General features: G+C 39.1%; 1 protein-coding gene across 1 annotated transcript in view; it reads right to left on the reverse strand.

Moving 5' to 3' along the window:
* Positions 1–4,342: 4,342 nt before the first annotated feature.
* Positions 4,343–24,180, reverse strand: part of LOC127638067 (mucin-2) — a 42,892-nt gene continuing 23,054 nt past the window's right edge. Inside the window, 24 exon segments of the mRNA XM_052119402.1 lie at positions 4,343–4,760; positions 5,149–5,266; positions 5,443–5,482; positions 5,932–6,051; positions 7,058–7,156; positions 11,678–11,797; positions 11,902–12,000; positions 12,537–12,656; positions 12,758–12,856; positions 12,957–13,076; positions 13,365–13,405; positions 14,385–14,477; positions 15,269–15,413; positions 15,669–15,700; positions 15,807–15,937; positions 16,079–16,148; positions 17,877–18,061; positions 18,310–18,490; positions 20,155–20,338; positions 20,587–20,700; positions 20,702–20,823; positions 21,351–21,501; positions 21,789–21,922; positions 22,121–23,848. Coding sequence (XP_051975362.1) covers positions 4,580–4,760; positions 5,149–5,266; positions 5,443–5,482; positions 5,932–6,051; positions 7,058–7,156; positions 11,678–11,797; positions 11,902–12,000; positions 12,537–12,656; positions 12,758–12,856; positions 12,957–13,076; positions 13,365–13,405; positions 14,385–14,477; positions 15,269–15,413; positions 15,669–15,700; positions 15,807–15,937; positions 16,079–16,148; positions 17,877–18,061; positions 18,310–18,490; positions 20,155–20,338; positions 20,587–20,700; positions 20,702–20,823; positions 21,351–21,501; positions 21,789–21,922; positions 22,121–23,848 — 4,427 coding nt within the window. The 3' untranslated portion in view covers positions 4,343–4,579.

Raw genomic sequence — 24,180 nt, forward strand, 5'->3', positions numbered from 1 at the left:
TATACTACTAATGGGGATGCAGTCATCAGAAGCAGGTTAGCAGAATAAAAAATATTTATTATTTTGCCTTTGTTTTCTTCTTATATAAAGAAAAGCTCTGCTTTTCACAATGTTATTGTGAATACAAACATATTTTTGTTTTAAGACTTCATGGCTGATTATCACACATAATGTATGACACTTAATGGAATTCATTTGAATTGTAACTTAACAGATGTAACATTCACAATAGTGCCATTGTTACTGCTAGTTAATTTAAAATTAACTCAGCGGGGCCTTAATTTGGTTGCATGATTTGTTCTTTAAAGCAAGACTATCTTTAAAACTCACCGTTATTTAATATATGACCAGGTTCACTCCAATAAAAATCCATCTTTTACTCTGACAACGTTTTCAGAGTCTACATTCCATTTACAGATAGTAGCGAACTTATGATATTTATTAGCAAAATACTACTAGATAGTAGTGAAATTCAGTTTGTAGAAATTTGCATAAACATCTGTATGGCAAGTGCATAAAACATATACCAGAGTCGTTTTGTAGTCTCTCTCCTGCGTTGAAAATAAAGTTTGGCGGTGAGATTGAGGTACTGAAGTGGTCAGGGGGAACATTTACCATGTTAACTCCGTTGTACGAACTACGAAGGTCATATTTCATTTCTCTGGACTGTTTTCATCCAGGTCATGCTGGGATAATTTGGATTCTCAGATTTAGCAAAAACTGAAGTCGATACTACTGTCACCAAAATTAAAGGTTTCACTCAAGTTGTTAATCAAATAATAAAATTATTCATAAAAAGTGTATAAATCGTATTTTTATTTTTTTGGCGCAAAAATATAAGCATTTTTCACAAGCGTACTCCGACTACCAAATTCCCGCCACTGGCACATACAGAGTGAATGGGGCTTTTTGGCACGTGCGCTACATTTCCAGTTTGTAAGTTTTAATTTGAACAGTTTCACGGTCTTCATGTTAATTTACTTGAAAATCTAATGTGCATTTGACTTATGACTTTGCATTGTATAAAATATATTGGGTACATTTAACAACTACATTTAAGAGAGAAGACAATAAGTGCACTTTTGTAGTTTAATTTGAAAATGAACATCTGCTGATTTTACGGCATTTTGTCAGACTGGTCGACATGTACGCTAAAAGAAACCTTAATAATTTGTAATTTCCTTTTATTTCTTAATTGTCTCGTTAAATGCTGACAAGGTGTGTTCAATCCAGTTCTGGAGCACCACTAACGTCGCATATTTTGGGCACCCTTATATTCCCAGTTTATGTCGAAGCCGGTCCTAATGAGCTAGTTGAATCAGATGTGTAAAATAAGAGACATCTAAATATGCGGTGTTCAGTGGAGAAAATGTAGACGATGTCGTTTATAATACTTATTTTCTTCACCCATTCGCGCGGAGACAGGAAGGAGTTCATACCATGTTAATGTAACCCGAAAAATAAAAGACAATTCAAGATAAGTGTTACTATGAATGCACATTTTAATACAGCGCAAAAGACACACTATTAGTATAACATATATATATAGGCTACATAAATAAAAATGCCCAACATTCTTTTGAACGTCCATGTTTTAAAATAAAATATGTTATGCCATGAGTGTAGCTTCATTTGCTCTTACTGTTATTTTGAATGGCCATGGAAAATGAAGCAATGTTATAATTTTACCTGGTCGCCAAAAGTAGTCCGTTAATTTACCCGATGAACTTTCACCTTTTGATGACGCTTTATGGTTCGCAGAGCTAATGTGTACTTATAAAACACTACCTTTATTAGCAAACTTGCTAATAAAAAAAGTGCCAGCTTTACATGTCATACATTCTGCTTCCCACGGATCTCGACCTGGACGAAAGCATGGGAATTTTTTGTGCAAATCATTTGAGCATTGCAACGGTTTGATGCCGAACACAACAGCGCTTCACGCGTTCGCGGAGAGATTGACAGGCAGAATTTTGGCCAATAGTTGCTGCAAGCCCTTTATAATCGACCAATTGGTGTACGAAATGCGGGATTTACAACGAGGAGTTAAAGCGATGCAAATATGCGCGCGCACACAATTAAGCATTAGACCAGATGCACATCATAATGCAACTCAAGCCGAATCCCGGCCGGACGCCTTTTTTAGGTCCAAAAAAGAGGACATGTCTGGGAAAAATTAGGTAAAGGTAGTCTGTAAACCTTAAACCAGTGGTTTACAAACATGTTCTTGGGGACACACAAATCTGGGGCAAGCGTGTTGGTCCAGGTGGACAACAAAGTGACGATTGCGTACATGAACTGCCATGGCGGCCTACGTTCTCGTTGAATGTCACAACTTGCCCACTGTCTCCTCTGGAGTCAGCAGCGACTCAAGTCATTGCAAGCCACTCATATTCCGGGCCACCTCAACAGCACAGCAGACGTGCTTTTGCGGCATGTCACGCTCAGGGGAGAGCTGATTTCTAGTCGATTCGGTCAAGCGCAGTTAGACCTGTTCACTTCCCGGGAGTCCTCCCACTGCCCACTCTAGTATTCTCTGACTGAGGCTCCCCTCGGCACAGAAGCGCTGGCACACAGGTCCCTGTGGCTGCGCAAATACGCGTTTCCCCCAGTGAACCTACTTACACAGATGTTGTGCAAGGTCAGGGAGGAAGAGGAGCAGGTCCTCCTATTGGCTCCTTATTGGCCCACCCAGACCGACACCATGACTGGGTTGGAAAATATGGCTAAAGCCTGTTCGATTCTTCTGGGACTCACATATGCCCTAAACCTCAGCTATCCCAAACAACTGAGGTATACATTTGAGGCCTTTCAGAAGATCTTATTAGAACTGGATGTTATCCACCAAAAACAAACATATTTTATAGAGTTTTGCAAGCAAAGCATTTGTTTTTGGTCCAGAATGCACTGAATAGAGGGATTTGTTCTTTAATAGTTCAACATTAATACAAACGTATAGCAAGCATAACTGTAATTAGTTTTGCAAGACAAGTTGTTTACCAAGTTTTATTCCAGAAAATTTTTTCCCACAAAAACAACTTTGTTTATAGACATTAAAACATCTTAAAATTGCGCACTAGTATTTGAATACCTTTTAAATATGTTAAATTCATTAAAAATACTTCTGAAGCCATCTAATCTGTTTTGTTTAAGAACATACTAAAATAAAGAACAGACATAATTCATATTAAAAGGAGTTACATGGATTCATTTTAGGCTGTCTTTGTGCTTTTAGACTCCTCAAAGTTTTGGTCACCTATCACTTGCATTGTAAGGACCTGCAGAGCTAATATTTTCAATGGTGAGAATTTTTTAAATTTTGTCTGAACTATTCCTTTTAGTGGAGGCTTGTCATAATAAAACTTTGACTACAGCACAAATTTGACAGTAAGTTGACCTTTGTAAACTTTACCTTTTTTCATTAATGGTGCATTCATTTGTGTATTTTAATTAAACTGTGTATTTCTTTTCCTTTTTTTTATCAAACAGTTTTAGTGTAATGTACACTGCTTACTGTTTGATAGAATAAATTCAGCAACTGCATGTTTGTGTGTGTGTTTGGGTTTTATATCTTGTTGGGTGTTTGTACAAGTTATTGATATGCCTATATATATATATAAATTCATATATAAATGCTTTGAGTAGGAATAATATGAAAAAATAAATAAATGGATAAAGTGTTAAAAAAAAATGCATCGTGTAATTTAATTTAAAAGTGTTTTAAGGTGGTAAAATGGCACTTTTATAATCTTTAAGCTTATAAAAATCACTAAATTAGCTTAATATCATTAGAAGAATAAAGCATGTTAGATGTAATTAATGTGATTTCATAAAAAATAAACAAGGCTTAATTACTAACTATTTTGGATGACTTTACATGATTTAAGGAAATTCCATAAAATAAAAAAAAGCTGTAAATACTAAATAATTTTGATGATTTTACATGATTTATTTAAGGAGATTTAATAATAAAAAAAGAATGATTGAAAAGTTCTTAAAAAGGATTACGTGTAATATTGTTTCCATACTTTTTTTAAGTAGTTATCACATAATACTTTTTAGAGTGTGCTTCAATGTGGTGTTGCTGTACCACATTGTACACATTTGTGACTTAGTGAGTAGTTTTCCAGTTTTATTTTTAGTGCATGCAGACTTATAATAAAAAAAAATAGATATACAATGAACTGTGATGCAGTTTATTATGCTTTATTGTAATCATAATCAATTTCATTACAATTTTGTATCATTATACAAATACAAATATGTATCATTATATTTTGCATTATTAAAGAGCATAAAGTAAGAAAGAAGAAATTAATCTCAAAATGACCCCGGTCCCAGTATGTTTTATTTTATTTTTATGTAAGAAAAATATTATCATTAGAGTAAACCATACACCTAAATTAAAAAAGTGAATAAAATATTATGGCTTTAATAATGGTTGCCATTTAAAAGTCTCACACAGTTTAAATCATCAGTATTGTAATTTTCTGTTATATATTTCTCAGCGTGACTGATTCAGTCATGTTCAAATCTGCAATAATCAAGTTAAGATCAGGCAGATATGAAACATGATCATTTATCCGTTAGTCTTCTGGTTTTCACACTCTGTAGGAGTGCATCTGCAGCTTTCAACATAGTCGTAGTGATAAAGGATCTCACTGTTATCGGGACACTTCAGCGTCACATTTTTATGGCTGGTTTTCTCCTCCCGGCAGCAAGAACAGCTGTGCATCATGGCATTCATTTGCATAGAATACCTGTGCAGGTTTACAAAAAAAACACCAGTCAGATGAATGTAAAAAGCTGGAAGTGATCTTACAGTGGATTCTGATATTTAGTGAGTTTGAGATCTGAAAACACAAGGTCTATCTGTTTGAGTTTACTGTTCTGTGACTGACAAATCAGCATTCTGTTTTTCAGGATGTGTAACTGTGGCGGAACACCTTGTTCATTAGGTACAGTAATATATTCCTTCTAACATGAATATTCAAGTGTAGTTTCTAGTTCTCTTGCTACAATGAACACTAATAAATGTGCATGCTGTTACACATGTGAAATAATTATACTGTAATTCAACTCTTTGACTGTACAGTTCATCAGATGTTTAAAAACATTGTATGTTTGTGATGAAATAGGTGCTCTTACATTGATTGGGTGTCACAGTGGCCACTGCAGGATGTCAGTTCAATAGCCTCAATGGATTTACAATTATTTGCATGCACATTGGTGGTGTTCTGCACTAGAACGCAGTTCTTGGGCTCACCTAAAGGAGGAAGGTAAGCTTGTGTCTGACTCTCTCTCATGAACAAAGTCTCATGCATTGTGTTTTATGTAAATTATTTAACATAAGTTAAATGCATAAACATGGTAGGGTGGACATAATAATTAAAACATTTTTAATCATGTATGTATATTTTGGGAAAGGAAACAATATCTTACAGATCTTGCAACATTGATTTATGTCATATCGCTCTGTTCCCTGTAAAGACACAAGCAGAACAACTGATTAAAAAAACTAAACAAAAAACTGGTAAAAGCTCTCAGAACAATTCACACAGCCAACTGAGCACTATGCGATTTTCCCAAATGTATTGTCAATTTTTTATTGATTTAACACAAATTACGCATGACATATTTAATTTTCACAAACACTGCACACAAACTTCTCAACTTATTCAAATCTCAAAGCATTTACTCATCTTTCTTGAGAGTGCAAAATGAGTTACAGTATTTATATCAGAGTGTCCAAGATGGTCTTTGCCATACATTGAAAGTTAAGGGTGAACATAGTTTTCAAGCAAATGGCTTTCATTTCTGCATCGTCCATTCATGAACTTGACGCCCCCGACAGTAACAGCCTTGCAAAATACAATACAAACAGACCAAGTGTGTCATGTGTGGAGCTCGAGCTTCAGAGATTTTACTTACAGGTTTACAGTCATCTTGATTAAAGTAAGGGCAGTCTTTTTTAGTCTCAAATATCACAAATGAGCCATTAATTTCATGGCAGGTAACAGTTGTACAATTTTCGATGTACCCTTCTCCGTCCTAAACAAAAGAATAGACAGGCTACATTAGGACGGAAGAACAGAGAAGATTCTTTGTTAATATGAAAGTGTGAAGAAAAGTAAATGAGAGTTTTAAAAATGTACCTTGAGAACATGGCTGGTGTTGTCTTTGGCATAATAAACACATTTTATTGGCTTACATGTTCCACAGCAGTCTTCTAATTGTTTCACATATTCAGAACCCTTGGAATGCAAAAACAAGTTTTAAAAGTCCATTTGCAGCTTCAGGGCATTTTCAAATCTTAGACTTTTTGAGAACTACCTTTTAAAAGTATCGAGGAAAGAGCAAGAGTTGATGGTGAAAGAGAAGGGGACAGGATGGTGAGACATGATGTTAGAGAGAGATTTGACACTAATTAAATAAGAAGCAATTTAATTAACACTGGTGTGAATCGTGGTCTATAATTAAAAGATCTACAGAGGCTTCAGTATCAACAACAACAAAAAGAAGGGAGAGGGATGTCATTGGTTAACAAGCCACAATGTTGCTGGTCTACAAGAAGGGAACATCACAATCTGAGTGTGCAATGTTGCATTTTTTAAAAACTTCCTCAGTGGTTACAACAGCACAGTACTTATAAATATACTTTCAGAAATGAAGTACCTGTGTCTATGATAGTGATAATTGTTTTTAAGGAATTGAAATGTGTAAATTTAGCAAAGAAAAACTGCAATACATCAGAAAACAACAGCCGTACAAAATACAATACAAACAGACCAAGTGTGTCATGTGTGGAGCTCGAGCTACAGAGATTTTACTTACAGGTTTACAGTCATCTTGATTAAAGTAAGGGCAGTCTTTTTAGTCTCAAATATCACAAATGAGCCATTAATTTCATGACAGGTAACAGTTGTACAATTATCGATGTACCCTTCTCCGTCCTAAACAAAAGAATAGACAGGCTACATTAGGACGGAAGAACAGAGAAGATTCTTTGTTAATATGAAAGTGTGAAGAAAAGTAAATGAGAGTTTTAAAAATGTACCTTGAGAACATGGCTGGTGTTGTCTTTGGCATAATAAACACATTTTATTGGCTTACATGTTCCACAGCAGTCTTCTAATTGTTTCACATATTCAGAACCCTTGGAATGCAAAAACAAGTTTTAAAAGTCCATTTGCAGCTTCAGGGCATTTTCAAATCTTAGACTTTTTGAGAACTACCTTTTAAAAGTATCGAGGAAAGAGCAAGAGTTGATGGTGAAAGAGAAGGGGACAGGATGGTGAGACATGATGTTAGAGAGAGATTTGACACTAATTAAATAAGAAGCAATATCATTAACACTGGTGTGAATCCTGGTCTCTAATTAAAAGATCTACAGAGGCTTCAACAACAACAACAAAAAGAAGGGAGAGGGATTTCATTGGTTAACGAGCCACAATGTTTCTGGTCTACAAGAAGGGAACATCACAATCTGACGGCCTGGGTGTGATAGGCCAATGAAATGGCGTCCACCACCCAGTGGGAAAGCCTCTGTTTGGAGACAGAGTTCCCTTTCCGTTGTCCACCAAAGCAGACAAAGAGCTGCTCAGAACATCTAAACCTCTGTGTGCGGTCCAAGTAGGTACGCAAAGCGCGTACCGGACATAGTAACGAAGGGGCTGGGTCTGCCTCCTCCCAGGGCAGCGCTTGCATGTTCACTACCTGGCATCTAAAGGGCGTGGTAGGAACCTTGGGCATGTAGCCCGGTCGCAGTCTTAGGATCACATATGTGTCTGCCGGACAGAACTCCAGGCAAGTGTGGCTGACAGAGAACGCTTGCAGTTCCCCAACCCTCTTGATGAAGGCGAGCATGATCAGCAGGGCCGTCTTTAGAGAGAGAGCCCTGAGTACAACTGATTCTAACGGCTCGAAGGGGGGTCTCTGAAGGCCCGCGAGGACCACTGAGAGATCCCATGAGGGGAACAGGCTTGGCCGGGAAGGATTTAACCTCCGGGCACCTCTTAGGAACCTGATGATTAAGTCGTGCTTACCGAAAGACTTGCCGTCTACTGCGTCGTGGTGGGCCGCGATAGCAGCAACATACACCTTCAAGGTGGAAGGGGACAGCCTCCCCTCCAGCCTCTCCTGCAGAAATAAGAGCACTGACCTAACTGCGCACCTCTGTGGGTCTTCAGCCCGGGAAGAGCACCAATTTGCGAAAAAGTGCCACTTCAGGGCGTAAAGTTGCCTGTATAGAGGGGGCTCTGGCTTGGTTGATCGTGTCTACGATGGCAGGTGGTAGACCAACTAGATCTTTCACGTCCCATCCAGGGGCCAGACGTGGAGGTTCCAGAGGTCTGGGTGCGGATGCCAGAGCGTGCCCCGTCCCTGAGAAAGAAGGACTTTCCTCAGGGGAATTCGCTAGGGAGGGGCTGTCGCGAGGACTACGAGGTCGGAGAACCAGGCCCGGGTGGGCCAGTAGGGAGCCACTAGGGTGACTTGTTCCTTGTCCTATCTGACCTTGCACAGCACCTGTGCAAGAAGGCTCACTGGGGGAAATGTGTACTTGCGCAGCCCCAAGGGCCAGCTGTGTGCCAGTGCGTCTGCCCCAAGGGGAGCTTCTGTTCGGGCATAACAGAGCAGGCAGTGGGAGGTCTCTCAGGAGGCAAACAGGTCTACCTGGGCCTTGCCTCCACTCTCCACCAGGCAAGCATTGTCGTGACAGCGCGTCCGCTTCCACATTGAGGTTGCCGGGGATGTGAGTAGTGCACAGCGACTTGAGTCGACGGGCGAGCCGTGACATGTGGCGGGAACGTATGCTGCCTTGGCGATTTATGTACGCTACCGCGGTGGTGCTGTCTGACCTGATTAGGACATGTTTGTCTCGAACTAATGGGAGAAACTTCCACAGGGCAAAGAAAACAGTTAGAAACTCTAGGCAATTGATGCGCCAGCACAGTGGGGTCCCTTTCCAACGGCCCGCGGCTGCATGCCCGTTGCACACGGCGCCCCAACCCAATCTTGAGGCGTCGGTCGTGACCAGGGCGCATCGGGACACCTGCTGCAAGGGTATTCCTGCCCGCAGAAAGCAGAGGTCTGTCCAGGGTTTGAATGTTTGGCGGCAGACGGGGGATGACCGTCACACGGTTCATGCCGCGGCGCCATGCTTGTCTCGGGACTCGAGTCTGAAGCCAGTGCTGAAGCGGTCTCATATGCATCAACCCCAGCGGCGCAACCGCCGCGGAGGATGCCATGTGCTCCAGGAGCCTCTGGAAACGTTATAATGGGGCCACTGTGCCTGGCCTGAAGGTGGCGAGGCATTTCAGCACTGACTGCGCACGCTCGTTTGCGAGACGTGCTGACATTGAGACTGAGTCTAACTCCATGCCGAGAAAAGAGATGCTCTGAAATGGGGTGAGCTTGCTCTTTTCCCAGTTGACCTGAAGCCCCAAACAGCTGAGGTGCCTGAGCACCTGGTCTCTGTGAGCACATAGTAACTCTCTGGAGTAGGCCAGAATGAGCCAGTCGTCAAGGTAATTGAGTATGCAAATGCCGGCTTCTCGGAGCAGGGCAAGGGCTGCCTCTGTGAATTTCGTGAAGAAGCGAGGGGACAGAGAAATGCCGAAGGAGAGGACTTTGTACTGATACGCCTGGCCGTCGAACGCAAACCGTAGGAAGGGTCAGTGTCAAGGCAGAATTGAGACGTGGAAGTACACGTCCTTCAGGTCTACCGCTGCAAACCAATGTAGATGCCGGACGCAATTTAAGATGTGTTTTTGCGTGAGTATTTTGAATGGGAGTATGTGCAAAGCCCGGTTGAAAACGTGCAAGTCCAAGATCGGTCGTAAGCTGCCGCCTTTCTTGGGTACGATGAAGTAAGGGCTGTAGAAACCCTTCTTCATCTTGGTTGGAGGGACAGGCTCTGTTGCGTCTTTGAGTAAGAGAGTAGCGATTTCTACGCGGGCTGAGAGCTGGGACCGGGTTGAGGCGGAGCAGGGTGTTTCTTCGCCGCAGGAGGACACCCTCGGCAAGCAGACGGGGCATGGCCCATGGCGGCAGGTTTGCGGCGGGGCAGGATGTGCGAGATGGCCTCCGTCTGCTTCTTCACCGCGGAGAACTGCTGGGCAAAGTTGAGGAATTGTACTTTGTCGGTCACACGCATCTCAACCAAGTTCAGCCACAGATGACATTCCTAGACCACGAGTGTGGCCATCGCCTGCCCATGTGACTGCGCTGTGACCTTCGTGGCTCTGAGGGCGAGGGCGGTCGCTGAGTGCAGATCCTGCCGCACGTCGGGATCAGGGCTACCCCCGTGCAGATCTTTAAGTGCCTTGGCCTGGTGGACTTGCAGGAGGGCCATGGCATGCAGGACGGAAGCGGCATGTCCGGTGGTGCTGTAGGCTTTGGCGGTCGGTGAAGACGTTGTCCTACAGGCCTTGGAGGGGAACACAGGGCAACCCCGCCAGGTGGTAGGGTTCCCGGGGCACAGGTGGAGCGCAACAGACCTGTTCACCTGGGGAATCGCCGTGTACCTGTGGGCCGCTCCGCCATCGAGGGTAGCGAGAGCGGATGGCTTTGTGACGAGTGGAGAGGGGTGCCCTCCACGAAGACGTCAGCTCATCATGCACTTCCGGGAAAAATGGAACAGGGGGGGGGCGTGGCTGTGAATGGCGCGGAGGCCCCAGGAACCAGTCATCCAACCGCGATGGCTGTGGGGAGGACGGAGGGTTCCAATCCAGCCCCACGCTGGTCGGGGGCCCGAGCAGCATATCGGACATCTGTGCATCAGCCTCAGCCTGGGCGTGTTGGCCCGAAGGCGGCAGCCCAGGGGAGTCATCCGTGTCAGGTGCCGCACTCTCCGATGCAGCGGCGAGCTCATCCAACTCGAGCTCCAGAGGATAGGCAGGCTTGCTGTGAGGCAAGGGGGCGTACCCGGCGGAGCTGCACCCGCTGCAGTCCCCAGATCGCCTCCATCGCCAGCCGCATCATCCTCAATCCCGTGGGAAGGAGCAGCAATGCGGGGGGCGGCTGGAGTGGCATGCTTTCTGTGACCGCAACGTTGCCATGGTCATGCTCTCGCAGTGAGAACATGAACCGTCCACTCTACCACATCCAGGAACTACGCAGGGGTGGAAAGGCATCTTTATAAAGACGCGTCCTGAAAAGGACGTTCAACGGTGCTGTGTAATGCTCTTTTAGAGAAAATGTTTTTTCTCTAAAAAAAACTCTTTTAAATAAACTAAGTTTTTTGCTCTGTTGAATCGCCCAAGGGGCAAACTGCACTGCCGTGCAGAGAAGGAGAAAAGCAGCTGAAGTGTGCCGTAGATCCAACAGCAGGTAAAGCATCAGAGGAAGAGGAACAGGAACAGGTGAGTGACTCGCAGCTGACTGCATGCACGACCATCGGCCCCGAAGAAAATTTCTGAATGAACTTGACGTATTTCCCCGATTTTATACCCATATGTCCGGGGGCGGGGTATGCAAATACTTCTCATTGGCCTTTTTTCATAGATCAGAGGCATATTCGGCACTCAAGAGAGACCCCTAGTGTCGCTTCTTCGACACAACGTCGAAGTGAGCGACAGACGGGGAACTGCAATACATCAGAGAACAACAGCCGTACAAAATACAAACAGACCAAATGTGTCATGTGTGGAGCTCGAGCTACAGAGATTTTACTTACAGGTTTACAGTCATCTTGATTAAAGTAAGGGCAGTCTTTTTCAGTCTCAAATATCACAAATGAGCCATTAATCTCATGGCAGGTAACAGTTGTACAATTTTCGATGTACCCTTCTCCGTCCTAAACAAAAGAATAGACAGGCTACATTAGGACGGAAGAACAGAGAAGATTCTTTGTTAATATGAAAGTGTGAAGAAAAGTAAATGAGAGTTTTAAAAATGTACCTTGAGAACATGGCTGGTGTTGTCTTTGGCATAATAAACACATTTTATTGGCTTACATGTTCCACAGCAGTCTTCTATTTGTTTCACATATTCAGAACCCTTGGAATGCAAAAACAAGTTTTAAAAAATTAATTTGCAGCTTCAGGGCATTTTCAAATCTTAGACTTTTTGAGAACTACCTTTTAAAAGTATCGAGGAAAGAGCAAGAGGTGATGGTGAAAGAGAAGGGGACAGCATGGTGAGAGATGATATTAGAGAGAGATTTGACACTAATTAAATAAGAAGCAATTTAATTAACACTGGTGTGAATCGTGGTCTATAATTAAAAGATCTACAGAGGCTTCAGTATCAACAACAACAAAAAGAAGGGAGAGGGATGTCATTGGTTAACGAGCCACAATGTTGCTGGTCTACAAGAAGGGAACATCACAATCTGAGCATGTAATGTTGCATTTTTTAAAAACTTCCTCAGTGGTTACAACAGCACAGTACTTTCAGAAATGAAGTACCTGTGTCTACGATTGTGTTCATTGTTTTTAAGGAATTGACATTAGTTTAAAGAAATGTGTAAATTTAGCAAAGAAAAACTGCAATACATCAGAAAACAACAGCCTATTACAACATATTCTACTTACAGGCTCACAATCAGTGGAAGTTGAGACAAGGCAGTTCATTTTGGTGCTTTCCATAACAAATAAGCCATCAATTTTGTGGCAGGAAATGTTTTGACATTTGTAATTTTGTATTTCTCCAACCTAAAAAAATACAAGCAACATGAGGATTGAAAAACAAAGATTCTTTGTCTGTTAATATAAATGGATGAAGAACAGTTTTAAGTGTTTTTTTTTTTTTGTACCTTGAGAATACGGCTGGTGTTGTCTGGTGCTTTATAAACACAACCTATAGGCGTACATGTTCCACAGCACTCTCCTCCTTGTTTCACATATTCAAAACCCTTAGATTACAAAACACAAGTGTATATCTTTAATAGAACAGTGGCAGCTGTACTTTATTTTCAAATAAGAAACTTTAAAAGTTTTGCCTGTCATCATTACCTCAGAGCAATTTTTGCAGACTTTATTATAACAAGTCACTTTATGTGGTTTAGTCAGCGGGCCTTTTTTCACTGTACAGTTACATTCCACACACGGGTCTGAGGGGATTTTAACGCCAGGCTAAAGAAGAACAAAGTGATCTTTTAATGCTAAAAAGATTCATAGTTTAGGACCAGATTAAACCTGTGAAAATCTAACCCAAAACAGTAAAGAAAACAATCACAGAAAGGCATCTTAGATAATCGCATGAATAAGTAGATGTACAGGTGTACCTAATGAAGTGGCTGGTGAGTGTATATATACAGTATACATGTGTATATAACATTTAATAGTGGCGTTTGCCTTAGCTTAATTAAAAAAATACAGCTTTTTACCAATCATAATGAATGAACCCTGCAGTAAACTCACCTTGTACTCTGTGTTATTGTACACACAGACATCTTTGGGCACTGATCAGAAAGAAATAAACTATGTTAGAATGTGCTTAAAGGAATAGTTAACACACACACACACACAAATTCTGTCATTATTTACTTCCATTATTTATCACCCTCATGCCGTTCCAAACCCATTTAAATTTTCTTCTTCTTCCGTGGAACATAAAAGGAGAAATGTAAAAAAATTTACTGATAAGTCTTTTCCATACACTTACAATGACCTCAAGTTATGTCAAAGGTCTGGCTACACAAGAGTAGTGAGCTGTTAACAAACACAACCAGATCATTGAGTCCAGAGAGTAAAACAGGATCAGTCCAGTTTTTATGCAAATCAGTCAGTACAGTTTTTTTTAACCAGATCAATTAATTCGCTGAAAGGTAAAAAAAAAAAGACGTTGTGTCAGAAGACACAAAAGAATGATTCCTTCATGATTTGAACATCGCCACTTCTTTTATGGCCGGCCCGAGGAAAGCTAGCTTGAATGTCAAGATTTTCAATGAATAACAACTTACATTTTTGTTTATTCATCACACACAGCTATTGTATGGATTTAGAAGACTTGGCACACAAGTTGCATGAACCACTTTCATCATATATTCAGGGTACTTTTGTGTCCTTTCTAAAGGTAGAAAGCCCCCCCACCTCACCTCAATTAATTGTAAATATAGGGAAAAGTTTGACCAATACAGCATTACTCCTTTTGTGTTCCATGGAAGGGAGAAATTAATTTGCAGTTGGAACAGCATGTCCCTAATTTTTTTTTAAATATTGACAAACTTTTCTTTTTGGGGTGAACTATTCATTTAATTCAATTTGCAGTTTTGTAGGGCATAAAATATGTGCTTAATTTACATAAACAATTGCTGTCTTAGAAATACTAAAGGTTTTTGTAGAACTGCAATGATATGTGAGCAGTTACTTAGACTGCGGGTTTATAGATTATATATTACGTTTGTGGATCAATAAAATAGAATTACATTTCAGACTTACCACAGGGTGGACAACAACTGTCCGCAGGTGTATGAACTGCAAACTCATATCCCACATCACATCTTTTCTTAAGACACTCCTCAAAATCACACACTGAGTGGGGAGAGGGGGAGCATGAATTCTTGTTTACATATTATTTATTTATTTTTTTTGCATTTTTATACATTTTTGACTTTTTAGTTTAAAGCTGGCACAAATTCTAAGTTGTTACATGCTCAGTCACTTTCTATGGCATCACCAGCAACCACAAGTTAGAGACAGTCTGAGGGGGGAATTCACGTAGAATGAATTGCTAGTAAAAGTGCTGTTTATTAGCATTCGTTGCACTAAACGAATTAAGCAGATCAGGCAACGGCTCCAACGCACCCACAAAATTCATGCTAAAAGCTATGATCAATAGAAATTGTCCACAAACATTCATTCATTTAGTTTACCACCTGATTTCCTCAGACAGTAATAGTGCAGTGTTTATTGCTCCAGGCAAATACAGTAGCACAGAGTTTCGTAAATGAAGCACAATCTATAATGTGCCTAATTTACATAGAAATGAGGCATGTTTGCAGGAAAAGGAATGACAAATACGTATTTTAAATACTCAAGACACTGCACTTTTTCAGCACTGACCGTGCCAATAAGATGCATGTTTTGCACTAATATACCACAAGCAAATGCAGCAAACAGTTTAGTGAATTCACCCCTGAATGTCTTATAAGTATTTATGTGTCTCCAATTGATTATTTTGCCTGTTATGAAGAACCATGTCACGACAGTACTTGTTAAAATCTTTTACTGTATTCATGGTCACTGTTCAACATGAGATAATCTTTTGACCAGCAATTCCAGTGTAAAATTTGTAAAACAAAATTTTAAAAAAAATGACTCACCACAGGTTGGGCAGCAGTTTTCAGTTGTGCTTTTGTATCCGACGCCACAGACTTTTTGAGGTGGACACTTGAAATGCACTTTCACACGCATGCCCATATTAGTGCAATTGTATGTAGCACAGTTATCGGTCCATGTATCCCCAGGCTACAGAGGTTAGTTGCACTTCGTTAGCTACTATGGTAATCATTGTTAATTATGATTATAAATAATAGTAAGAATGAGTGAAGTCTGACTTCTCTGACTAAAATGGATTCAAAACAGTTTACTAAACTGTTTCTGTAAACTAAGAACCCTTAGTTCATTGTGACAGTATAAAGATTAAAACTCTAACACAAGATTTCTAAGTTAATTTTAATTCAAATATATTCTCAGCGATTACCCCTCCATGAAGACACATACCTGTTTAGGTGATCCATCAGGGCCAGTACAATCTTTAAGGAGGAAATTATAACAAAATCAACAAAAACATGACATCAGGGTGCATTAATATTACAAGTATATTTACCGGTAGTAAATTAATTAAGTACGATTTCTTACCACAGTAAGCTGTACACTTATCTGAATTTAGATTAACCAGATATGTGTTATCAGGGCAGTAACAACCTTCTGTCACTGCTTTGTTACAATTTTCTCCTTGACATTCTGTCCCCAAAACCAGATTATTGGAACTGGTTGTAAATACAAAAAGACAAGCACACCAAAAAGAAGGCTAAACACAGAGATATTTGGAGCATGCAGTATTACATTTCCACCACTTTTTAAGCAATGTTATGGATATGAACTGTTATAGATAGAGATTACAGTATTACCTTGTACTGCAGGATTTTTCCACTTTAGGCCCACATCCCTTGTAGACCTTTTGCACGGGGCACTTGTATTCTGTTATTAAATTGAAAGACAAACAAGAGATTCAGGGTCCTCTTAGATAATATGTGCAACAATATGTACAGTGGCTATGTGAAGCCTTTGGAATTAGCTGTTTTTCTGCAATAATTGGTAATATAATCTGATCTCGTCTTCATCAAAGTCAGAAGTATAGATACACAAAAACAAAATGTGCTTAAGCTAACAACACACAAACAATTATAATCTTTCATTTCCTTATTGAAAAAATCCCATTAAACATTCAGAGTGCTGTGGAAAAAGTAAGTGAACCCTTGGATTTAATAACTGGTCGATCCTCCTTTGGCAGCAATAACCTCAATCAAGCATTTCCGGTAGCTGCAGATTAGACCTTCAGAAAATTCTGAAGGAATTTTGGATCATTCTTCCTTACAGAACTGCTTCAGCTCAGACATATTTTAGGATGTCTGTGATCGACTCTCTTGAGGTTATTCCACAGCATCTCTATTGGTTAAGGTCTGAGCACTGACTGAGCCACTCCAAAAGGTGGATTTCCTTTTTTTGAAGCCGTTCTGTAGTGGATTTACTTTAATGTTTATGATCATTTTCCTGCTGCATTGCCCATCTTCTACTTGGCTTCAGCTGGTGCAAAGCCACCCTGACATTATCTTATAAGATATTTTGATAAACTTGGTAATTAATTTTTCCCTCGATGATGGCAAGCGGTCCAGCCCGAAGCAGCCCCAAATCATGATGGTCCATCGACCATACTTCACAATTGGGATGATGTTTTCATGCTAGTATGCGGTGCCCTTTTATGCCATATGTAGTGCCTCGTGTTCTTCCCAAACAATTCAACCTTAGTTTTATCAGTCCACACAACATTTTCCCAGTAGCGTTGTGGAGTTCCATGGTGATCTTTTGGCAAACTTTAGGTGTGCAGCAGTGTTATTGTTGGAAATCAGCAGCTTTTTTCTTGGTGTCCTGCCATGGACATCATGCCTGTTTAATATTTTCCGTATAGTTGACTCATGAACTGAAATGTTTACCAGTTCCAATGATTTTTGTCATTAGCTGTCACAGTAGGGTTCATTTTTACCTCATTGAGCATTCTGCGGTGTGCCCTTTGAGGCATCTTGTCTAGATGGCCACTCCTAGGGAGAGAAGCCACAGAACTAAATTGTCTCCATTTATAGACAATTTGTTTAACTGTGGACAGATGAATATCAAAGATCTTTGAGATAACTTTGTAACCCCTTCTTCCAGCTTTATGCAAAGTAATAATTCTTGATCTCCTAAGATCTCTTTTTTTGCAAGGCATGGTCCATGTAGGTAGATGCTTCTTGTGAATAGCAATCTCAAAATGTAGTAATGCTTTTTATAAGTCAAAGTAGCTCTAACCCGCACCTTCAATCTCATTTCATTAGTTGGATTCCAGGTGTGCAAACTTTTGACTCTAAATAGTTTTTGTTGAGGTCAATAGCCTAGGGGTTCACATACTTTTTCCAACCCACAATGTGAATGTTTGAATGATGTATTCAATATGTAAAAAACAATACAATAATTTGTGTGCCATTTGTTAAAACCGATTGTGTTTTTCATTATTGTAACATAAAGATCAAACCATATTTTAAGACAAATTAATACATAAATACAGGCAATTGCAAAGGGTTCATAAACTTTTTCTTGCCACTGTACATATATCAGCATTATGCACTGCTACAGTCGATGGGGGCTTATTAGAGTGCATTACAGTATTATTACCACATAGCCCTTTGAGCTCAGGTGAGTTTCTCCAGTCCACACAGACAAACTTCTGGCCACATAGTTGAGCGTAGGCCTCCAGACTGGAGCAGGCAAAAGAGTCATTTTTCATTCTGGTCACATCGTAGTTACATGCCTCATAATAGTTTTTGTGAGGAACAACCGCATGGCAGGCCTCAAACAATCTGTAAACAAACCGAAAACTTTCAATTTGAAGGACATTGATCTTAAAATACAAATTTTAAATGAGGTATGTAAATTGTATATTTGTATTTGTTATATCATGGTTTAATCATACTTTATGTAGTACTAGTCAGTGTTACAAACAAACTACAAAACATACAATCTGTTTGTCACATGTCCTTGTGATAAATTATAATGTTCAGTTCACATCATTGATGTGTGTGTGCTTAAACTGTTGGCTTTGCCTTACTTGCTCGTGATGACTTTGCAGATAGGCGGGGGTGTAGGTGTAGGTGTAGGTGGAGGTGAAGGGGGAGGTTGGGGGATGCAACCTGGGGGGACCATCCAAAAATTTGCCATATGCTCACATGATTTATCAACTGTTCCATTAGGAAGTCTGCAGTCATTTTCAGTTTTGTTGTCACAAAAGCCTACAAAATGTCAACAGAATTAAAAAAAAATTATACAAAAATGTTTTTTGTTAAATATATATTATATATATATTATTAATGAACAGAAAAACAAGGCACTCCCTTGAACGTGTCTCCGTGTTCCAGTTAAGGAGAAAGTACAATTTTAATTTCAGTTACAATAAATTCAGAATGAGACCAATTTATACTAACCTGTTAATATTCAGGCAGGGTTCTCAGATAAGGAATTAATCATATTAATTTAACTATTATTAAATTAAGAAACCTGGGTTAACAAATAAATTACAAATAACTATTTTGTCATTAGGACTTTCTCTATTTTTTACTGATAAGAAAGGTCTACCTGGGATTGCCATGTATTGAGTAAAGACATCTCTGCTGGTGTTTTACAAAGATTCAGATTATGCAGAACAGTGTTTAGAAATTAAACAGGACAGAATGAAACAGTTGCAGTTTTAAATAAAAATATAAATATAAAAAAATTGCATTTAAATTTGAAAGATACAAATTGTTCTCATGAATTAAAATGTTACATTTACCAATCCTAAATAGTACATATCCAAAATGTGTGTAATTTATATCAACCCGTTCTCACTCCCGAGGAAATCAGAGATGCCTTTCTGCAGTGAGTTGTTATTCATAGATTTATTATATAGTATATAGATTGCATCTGGACCTGCTCATAGGGAAATCTCACTGTAGTTATGCACTGTCAAAACGTCACTTTTGTAGCCTATTTCAAACGTCAAATAAAATGAATAAAATGATCATAAACGTTGTCCAAATGACTTGTGCACTACTGTATATAACAAGTCTTCTAAAGCCATAAGATTGCTTTGTGTTATGAACAGTCCAATATGTAACTCTTTATTCACTGGCAATCTTCCCAATCTGCCATAACACACAAATCATTTAGAAGATGTGGAGCTCAAGAGTCTTTTTGTCAGAATAAATGATTGTGACTGTTTATTGTTACTCTACCTGTTTTATATTGTTTAGAAGTGTTTAGTTTTGAAGGCCTAATTAACCCTTACTCACTATTTATATAATAGCACAATGTAACTATACTAATATATTTATGATATAGTGTAAATATAATAAAACTGAGTCTGTTTACTTAACGTGTTAATTCAGTGTAATGAATTACAGAACTAATCATGCCCCTCACTGTACATAAATGCCGTTACCAGTAATTTTCCTACTAACTGAGAAATGAATGCTTGATTCAAGATTGAAGTACCAACTTCATGCTTTTGCGAGTCCCATTTAGAAGGGGGAGAGTCAGTGCAGCTCCAGTTGAGACTGAGCTGTGGACTGTAGGCCAGTAAAACGTGTATGTAAATAAAACAACAAACAATAGACTGACTTCAAAAGCAACTTTTTAATTTGTCTAATCAATGCTCTTCTCGTCTGCCACAGTAATTGTAATGCCTTTTGAATTACCTGAATTACATTTTTTATTATATAATGTTTATAATTATTTTGATTATTATTACGTATATATTGAATTATCTTTTGTGGAGGCATTATTCCACAAATATTAATATCATTTGAATGAATAGACAACCCTTTAACCAGACATAATGCAGTTAAACACACACCGTGGTGAAGCGTTTAAGTCGCTTGATTGATGTTTCACCTATGAGCCCTGGATCTGTACTTACCACACTGTCCTTCTGTATTTCCATGGAAGTAGGAGAATGGGAGTTTGATACTAAAGCCTAGGTTGTTGACGTTAATCTCAACATTGATTTCAGTGATGTTCACAAGCACTGCCATGTCAACACTGGTGATGGTGAAGAATTCATTTATGATTGTTGGCTTCTTGTTTATTCCATTAATGTAGACCTATGGGAAATAAGGCATTTTTATTTATTATGAAAGTTGTGCACTGTTATGCTGTGTTTTACATTGCAACATCCTGTGAAAAACACTGCAGTGCAGTCCTAAAGGGTAAAGTAATATTAGCATTGAAATAACATCTTGTAATGTACTTAAGAGAAAGTGTTGCAGCAATTTAATACATTTTGAATCCTTAACATATTTTTCAAGATTCTGAGAGTGTTTGTGAACAAATTTGTTTAAAGTACACTTACCTGAACCACTTTTCTATCACTTGTGAGCTTAATTTGATAGGATTTGTAATTCACAATCACATACTCAGGACAAGAAAGACTATTTATAACATCACAATAATAATTTTTAACATAGTATGCTGATATTATATCTTGGAATGATTTCTTGGACCAGCACATAGGTGCAGTTTCCTTGGAAAGTATAATATTTCCCATCAAATGTACTGTAGTGAGGGTCACCCCAGCCATTGCAGTAACCTGTTGGCCAAGAAACAAGTTAAACAAAGGTTAAAACAATGCATTATCAAAGACAATATACTTTTTCATGGCATCATTCAAACTAAAGGAATACTTCATCCAAAAATTAAAACTTCTGTAAAACACAAAATATATTTTTAGAATGTAGCTATTATCGAATACATTAAGCACTATACTATTTTAATACATACAGTTAAAAAATCACAAAGTATCATATGAAGTCTTACTATCACTTCTGAATGATAACAGACAAAAGTAATCATATATCATTAAAGATCAACTGCAGCTATCACATTATGGTATCGAACTACATAGTCTACTGACACATTGCTTTAACAAAAAGATCACTGCTTCATGAAAGTGATTCATCAAATATCTCATTTTGTGATGCGCAGAAGAAAAAAGTCAGACGGGATTTGAAAAATATGAAGGTGAGTACATTATAACAATTTTAAGTGAACTATTTCTTTAAAATTATTAAAATTATCAACTCATTTGACATGATTTAAGTCATGGATTAAACTCACATTCACACTCATACTTGAAGCAACAGCCATTGTTATAATACACTTTCACAGGATCTAATCCATTGACACATTGAGGCATGACAGCAGGATTTGGGTCACATTTTGGAGGTCTGATATGACTTCCCCATTTATGCAGGTTTTGTGCATTTATCTGTCTGTGATAAATAGCAGAGTTAAATATTATTGATGAACAACAACAACAACAAAAAAACAGGATTATAAGTAATTTAAGATGTCTTTGAATCACACATGTACATTATTTAATCATTTTTTACATTATTTGTTTAATTTCATGTTGCGCTGCACTGATTGTACACTAGAATAACACAGTGTTGACAGATAAGAATAAGTAATGTAACAGTTATTCACTACTTATGTTCTGTATTTTGGAAACACAAATAAAAATAGTACTGTTTTTAGCTTCTCTTATTAGGTTACCATATGGGTGCCATTGAGACATGCTGGAGGGGGTTTACTGCAATTTCGAATCTCTTCCACAATATAACAAGAGAAGTTGCAGTATGTAATATAGCACAAGTGCTCTTTATCAGGTTTACTGTAGATTGTAGACCCTGTTATTACAATCAAAGGATTTGCAAGGAAGCAAAACAATACAAACATTAAATAACAGAGAAGTATAACATAATGTCAGTTGTTAAATTCAGTCTGTATAATGACTAATTTTACATGGACTAAATGGATGGACAAAATATTTTTGTATATATATATATAATAAATATAATAAGAATTGTCTAAATAGTGGCACTTACCTGGTAGGTATTTTTCATTGTTGTATGTGCAGTAACATGTGGAATTGGGAGTGATGATTGTAGAACTTTGTGTTGTATTTACAATCTGTTCTTTAGGTGTTTGGTAACTGAAATGTGATACAGTGAACATTGTTGAAGAAGTGACAGTAGTTGATGTTTCTGTAGATGTTATTGTTGTAGTTGTAGATGGAGGTTTGGTTGAGGTAGGTGTTGTAGCCGTTGAAGTAGAAGACACTCTTTCTGTCTCGGTAGGTGTTGGGGTTACAGTAGTTGTGGGAGTGGTCGTAGTAGTCGTAGCAGTAATTACAGGTGTTGATGTAGGTGTGGGTATATGAGTTGTTGTAATTGTTGGAGTTGTGGTGGTCATTGAATTAGTTGTAGAAGTAGATGCTTCTGTTGATGAAGATGTTGGTGTGACAGTGGTTGTTGTAGTTGTAGATGGCTGTTCGGTTGAGGTAGGTGTTGTTGTAGCCGTTGAAGTAGAAGTCACTCTTTCTGTCTCGGTAGGTGTTGGTGTTACAGTAGTTGTGGGAGTGGTCGTACTAGTGGTTGCAGTAATTATAGGTGTTGATGTAGGTGTGGGTATAGTAGTGGTTGTAATTGTTGGAGTTGTGGTTGTCACTGTATTAGTTGTAGTAGTAAATGTTTCTGTTGATGTAGATGTAACAGTGGTTGTTGTAGTTGTAGATGGCGGTTCGGTTGAGGTAGGGGTTGCTGTAGCCGTTGAAGTAGAAGTCACTAGTTCTGTCTCGGTAGGTGTTGGTGTTACAGTAGTTGTGGGAGTGGTCACAGTAGTGGTTGCAGTAATTATTGGTGTTGATGTAGGTGTGGGTATATGAGTTGTTGTAATTGTTGGAGTTGTGGTGGTCATTGAATTAGTTGTAGAAGTAGATGCTTCTGTTGATGAAGATGTTGGTGTGACAGTGGTTGTTGTAGTTGTAGATTGAGGTTCAGTTGAGGTAGATGTTGTTGTAGCCATTGAAGTAGAAGACACACTTTCTGTCTCGGTAGGTGTTGGTGTTACAGTAGTTGTGGGAGTGGACGTAGTAGTGGTTGCAGTAATTATAGGTGTTGATGTAGGTGTGGGTATAGTAGTGGTTGTAATTGTTGGAGTTGTTGTTGTCACTGTATTAGTTGTAGTAGTAAATGTTTCTTTTGATGTAGATGTTGATGTAACAGTGGTTGTTGTAGTTGTAGATGGCTGTTTGGTTGAGGTAGGTGTTGTTGTAGCCGTTGAAGTAGAAGTCACTCTTTCTGTCTCGGTAGGTGTTGGTGTTACAGTAGTTGTGGGAGTGGTCGTACTAGTGGTTGCAGTAATTATAGGTGTTGATGTAGGTGTGGGTATAGTAGTGGTTGTAATTGTTGGAGTTGTGGTTGTCACTGTATTAGTTGTAGTAGTAAATGTTTCAGTTGATGTAGATGTTGGCGTGACAGTGGTTGTTGTAGTTGTAGATGGCGGTTCGGTTGAGGTAGGTGTTGTTGTAGCCATTGAAGTAGAAGTCACTGCTTCTGTCTCGGTAGGTGTTGGTGTTACAGTAGTTGTGGGAGTGGTCGTAGTAGTGGTTGCAGTAATTATAGGTGTTGATGTAGGTGTGGGTATAGTAGTGGTTGTAATTGTTGGAGCTGTGGTTGTCACTGTATTAGTTGTAGTAGTAAATGTTTCTGTTGATGTAGATGTAACAGTGGTTGTTGTAGTTGTAGATGGCAGTTCGGTTGAGGTAGGGGTTGCTGTAGCCGTTGAAGTAGAAGTCACTGGTTCTGTCTCGTAGGTGTTGGTGTTACAGTAGTTGTGGGAGTGGTCGCAGTAGTGGTTGCAGTAATTACAGGTGTTGATGTAGGTGTGGGTATATGAGTTGTTGTAATTGTTGGAGTTGTGGTTGTCATTGAATTAGTTGTAGAAGTAGATGCTTCTGTTGATGAAGATGTTGGTGTGACAGTGGTTGTTGTAGTTGTAGATGGCTGTTTGGTTGAGGTAGGTGTTGTTGTAGCCATTGAAGTAGAAGACACTCTTTCTGTCTCGGTAGGTGTTGGTGTTACAGTAGTTGTGGGAGTGGTCGTAC

Source organism: Xyrauchen texanus, chromosome 46 (assembly GCF_025860055.1).
Source record: "Xyrauchen texanus isolate HMW12.3.18 chromosome 46, RBS_HiC_50CHRs, whole genome shotgun sequence".
Taxonomy (NCBI): Eukaryota; Metazoa; Chordata; class Actinopteri; order Cypriniformes; family Catostomidae; genus Xyrauchen; species Xyrauchen texanus.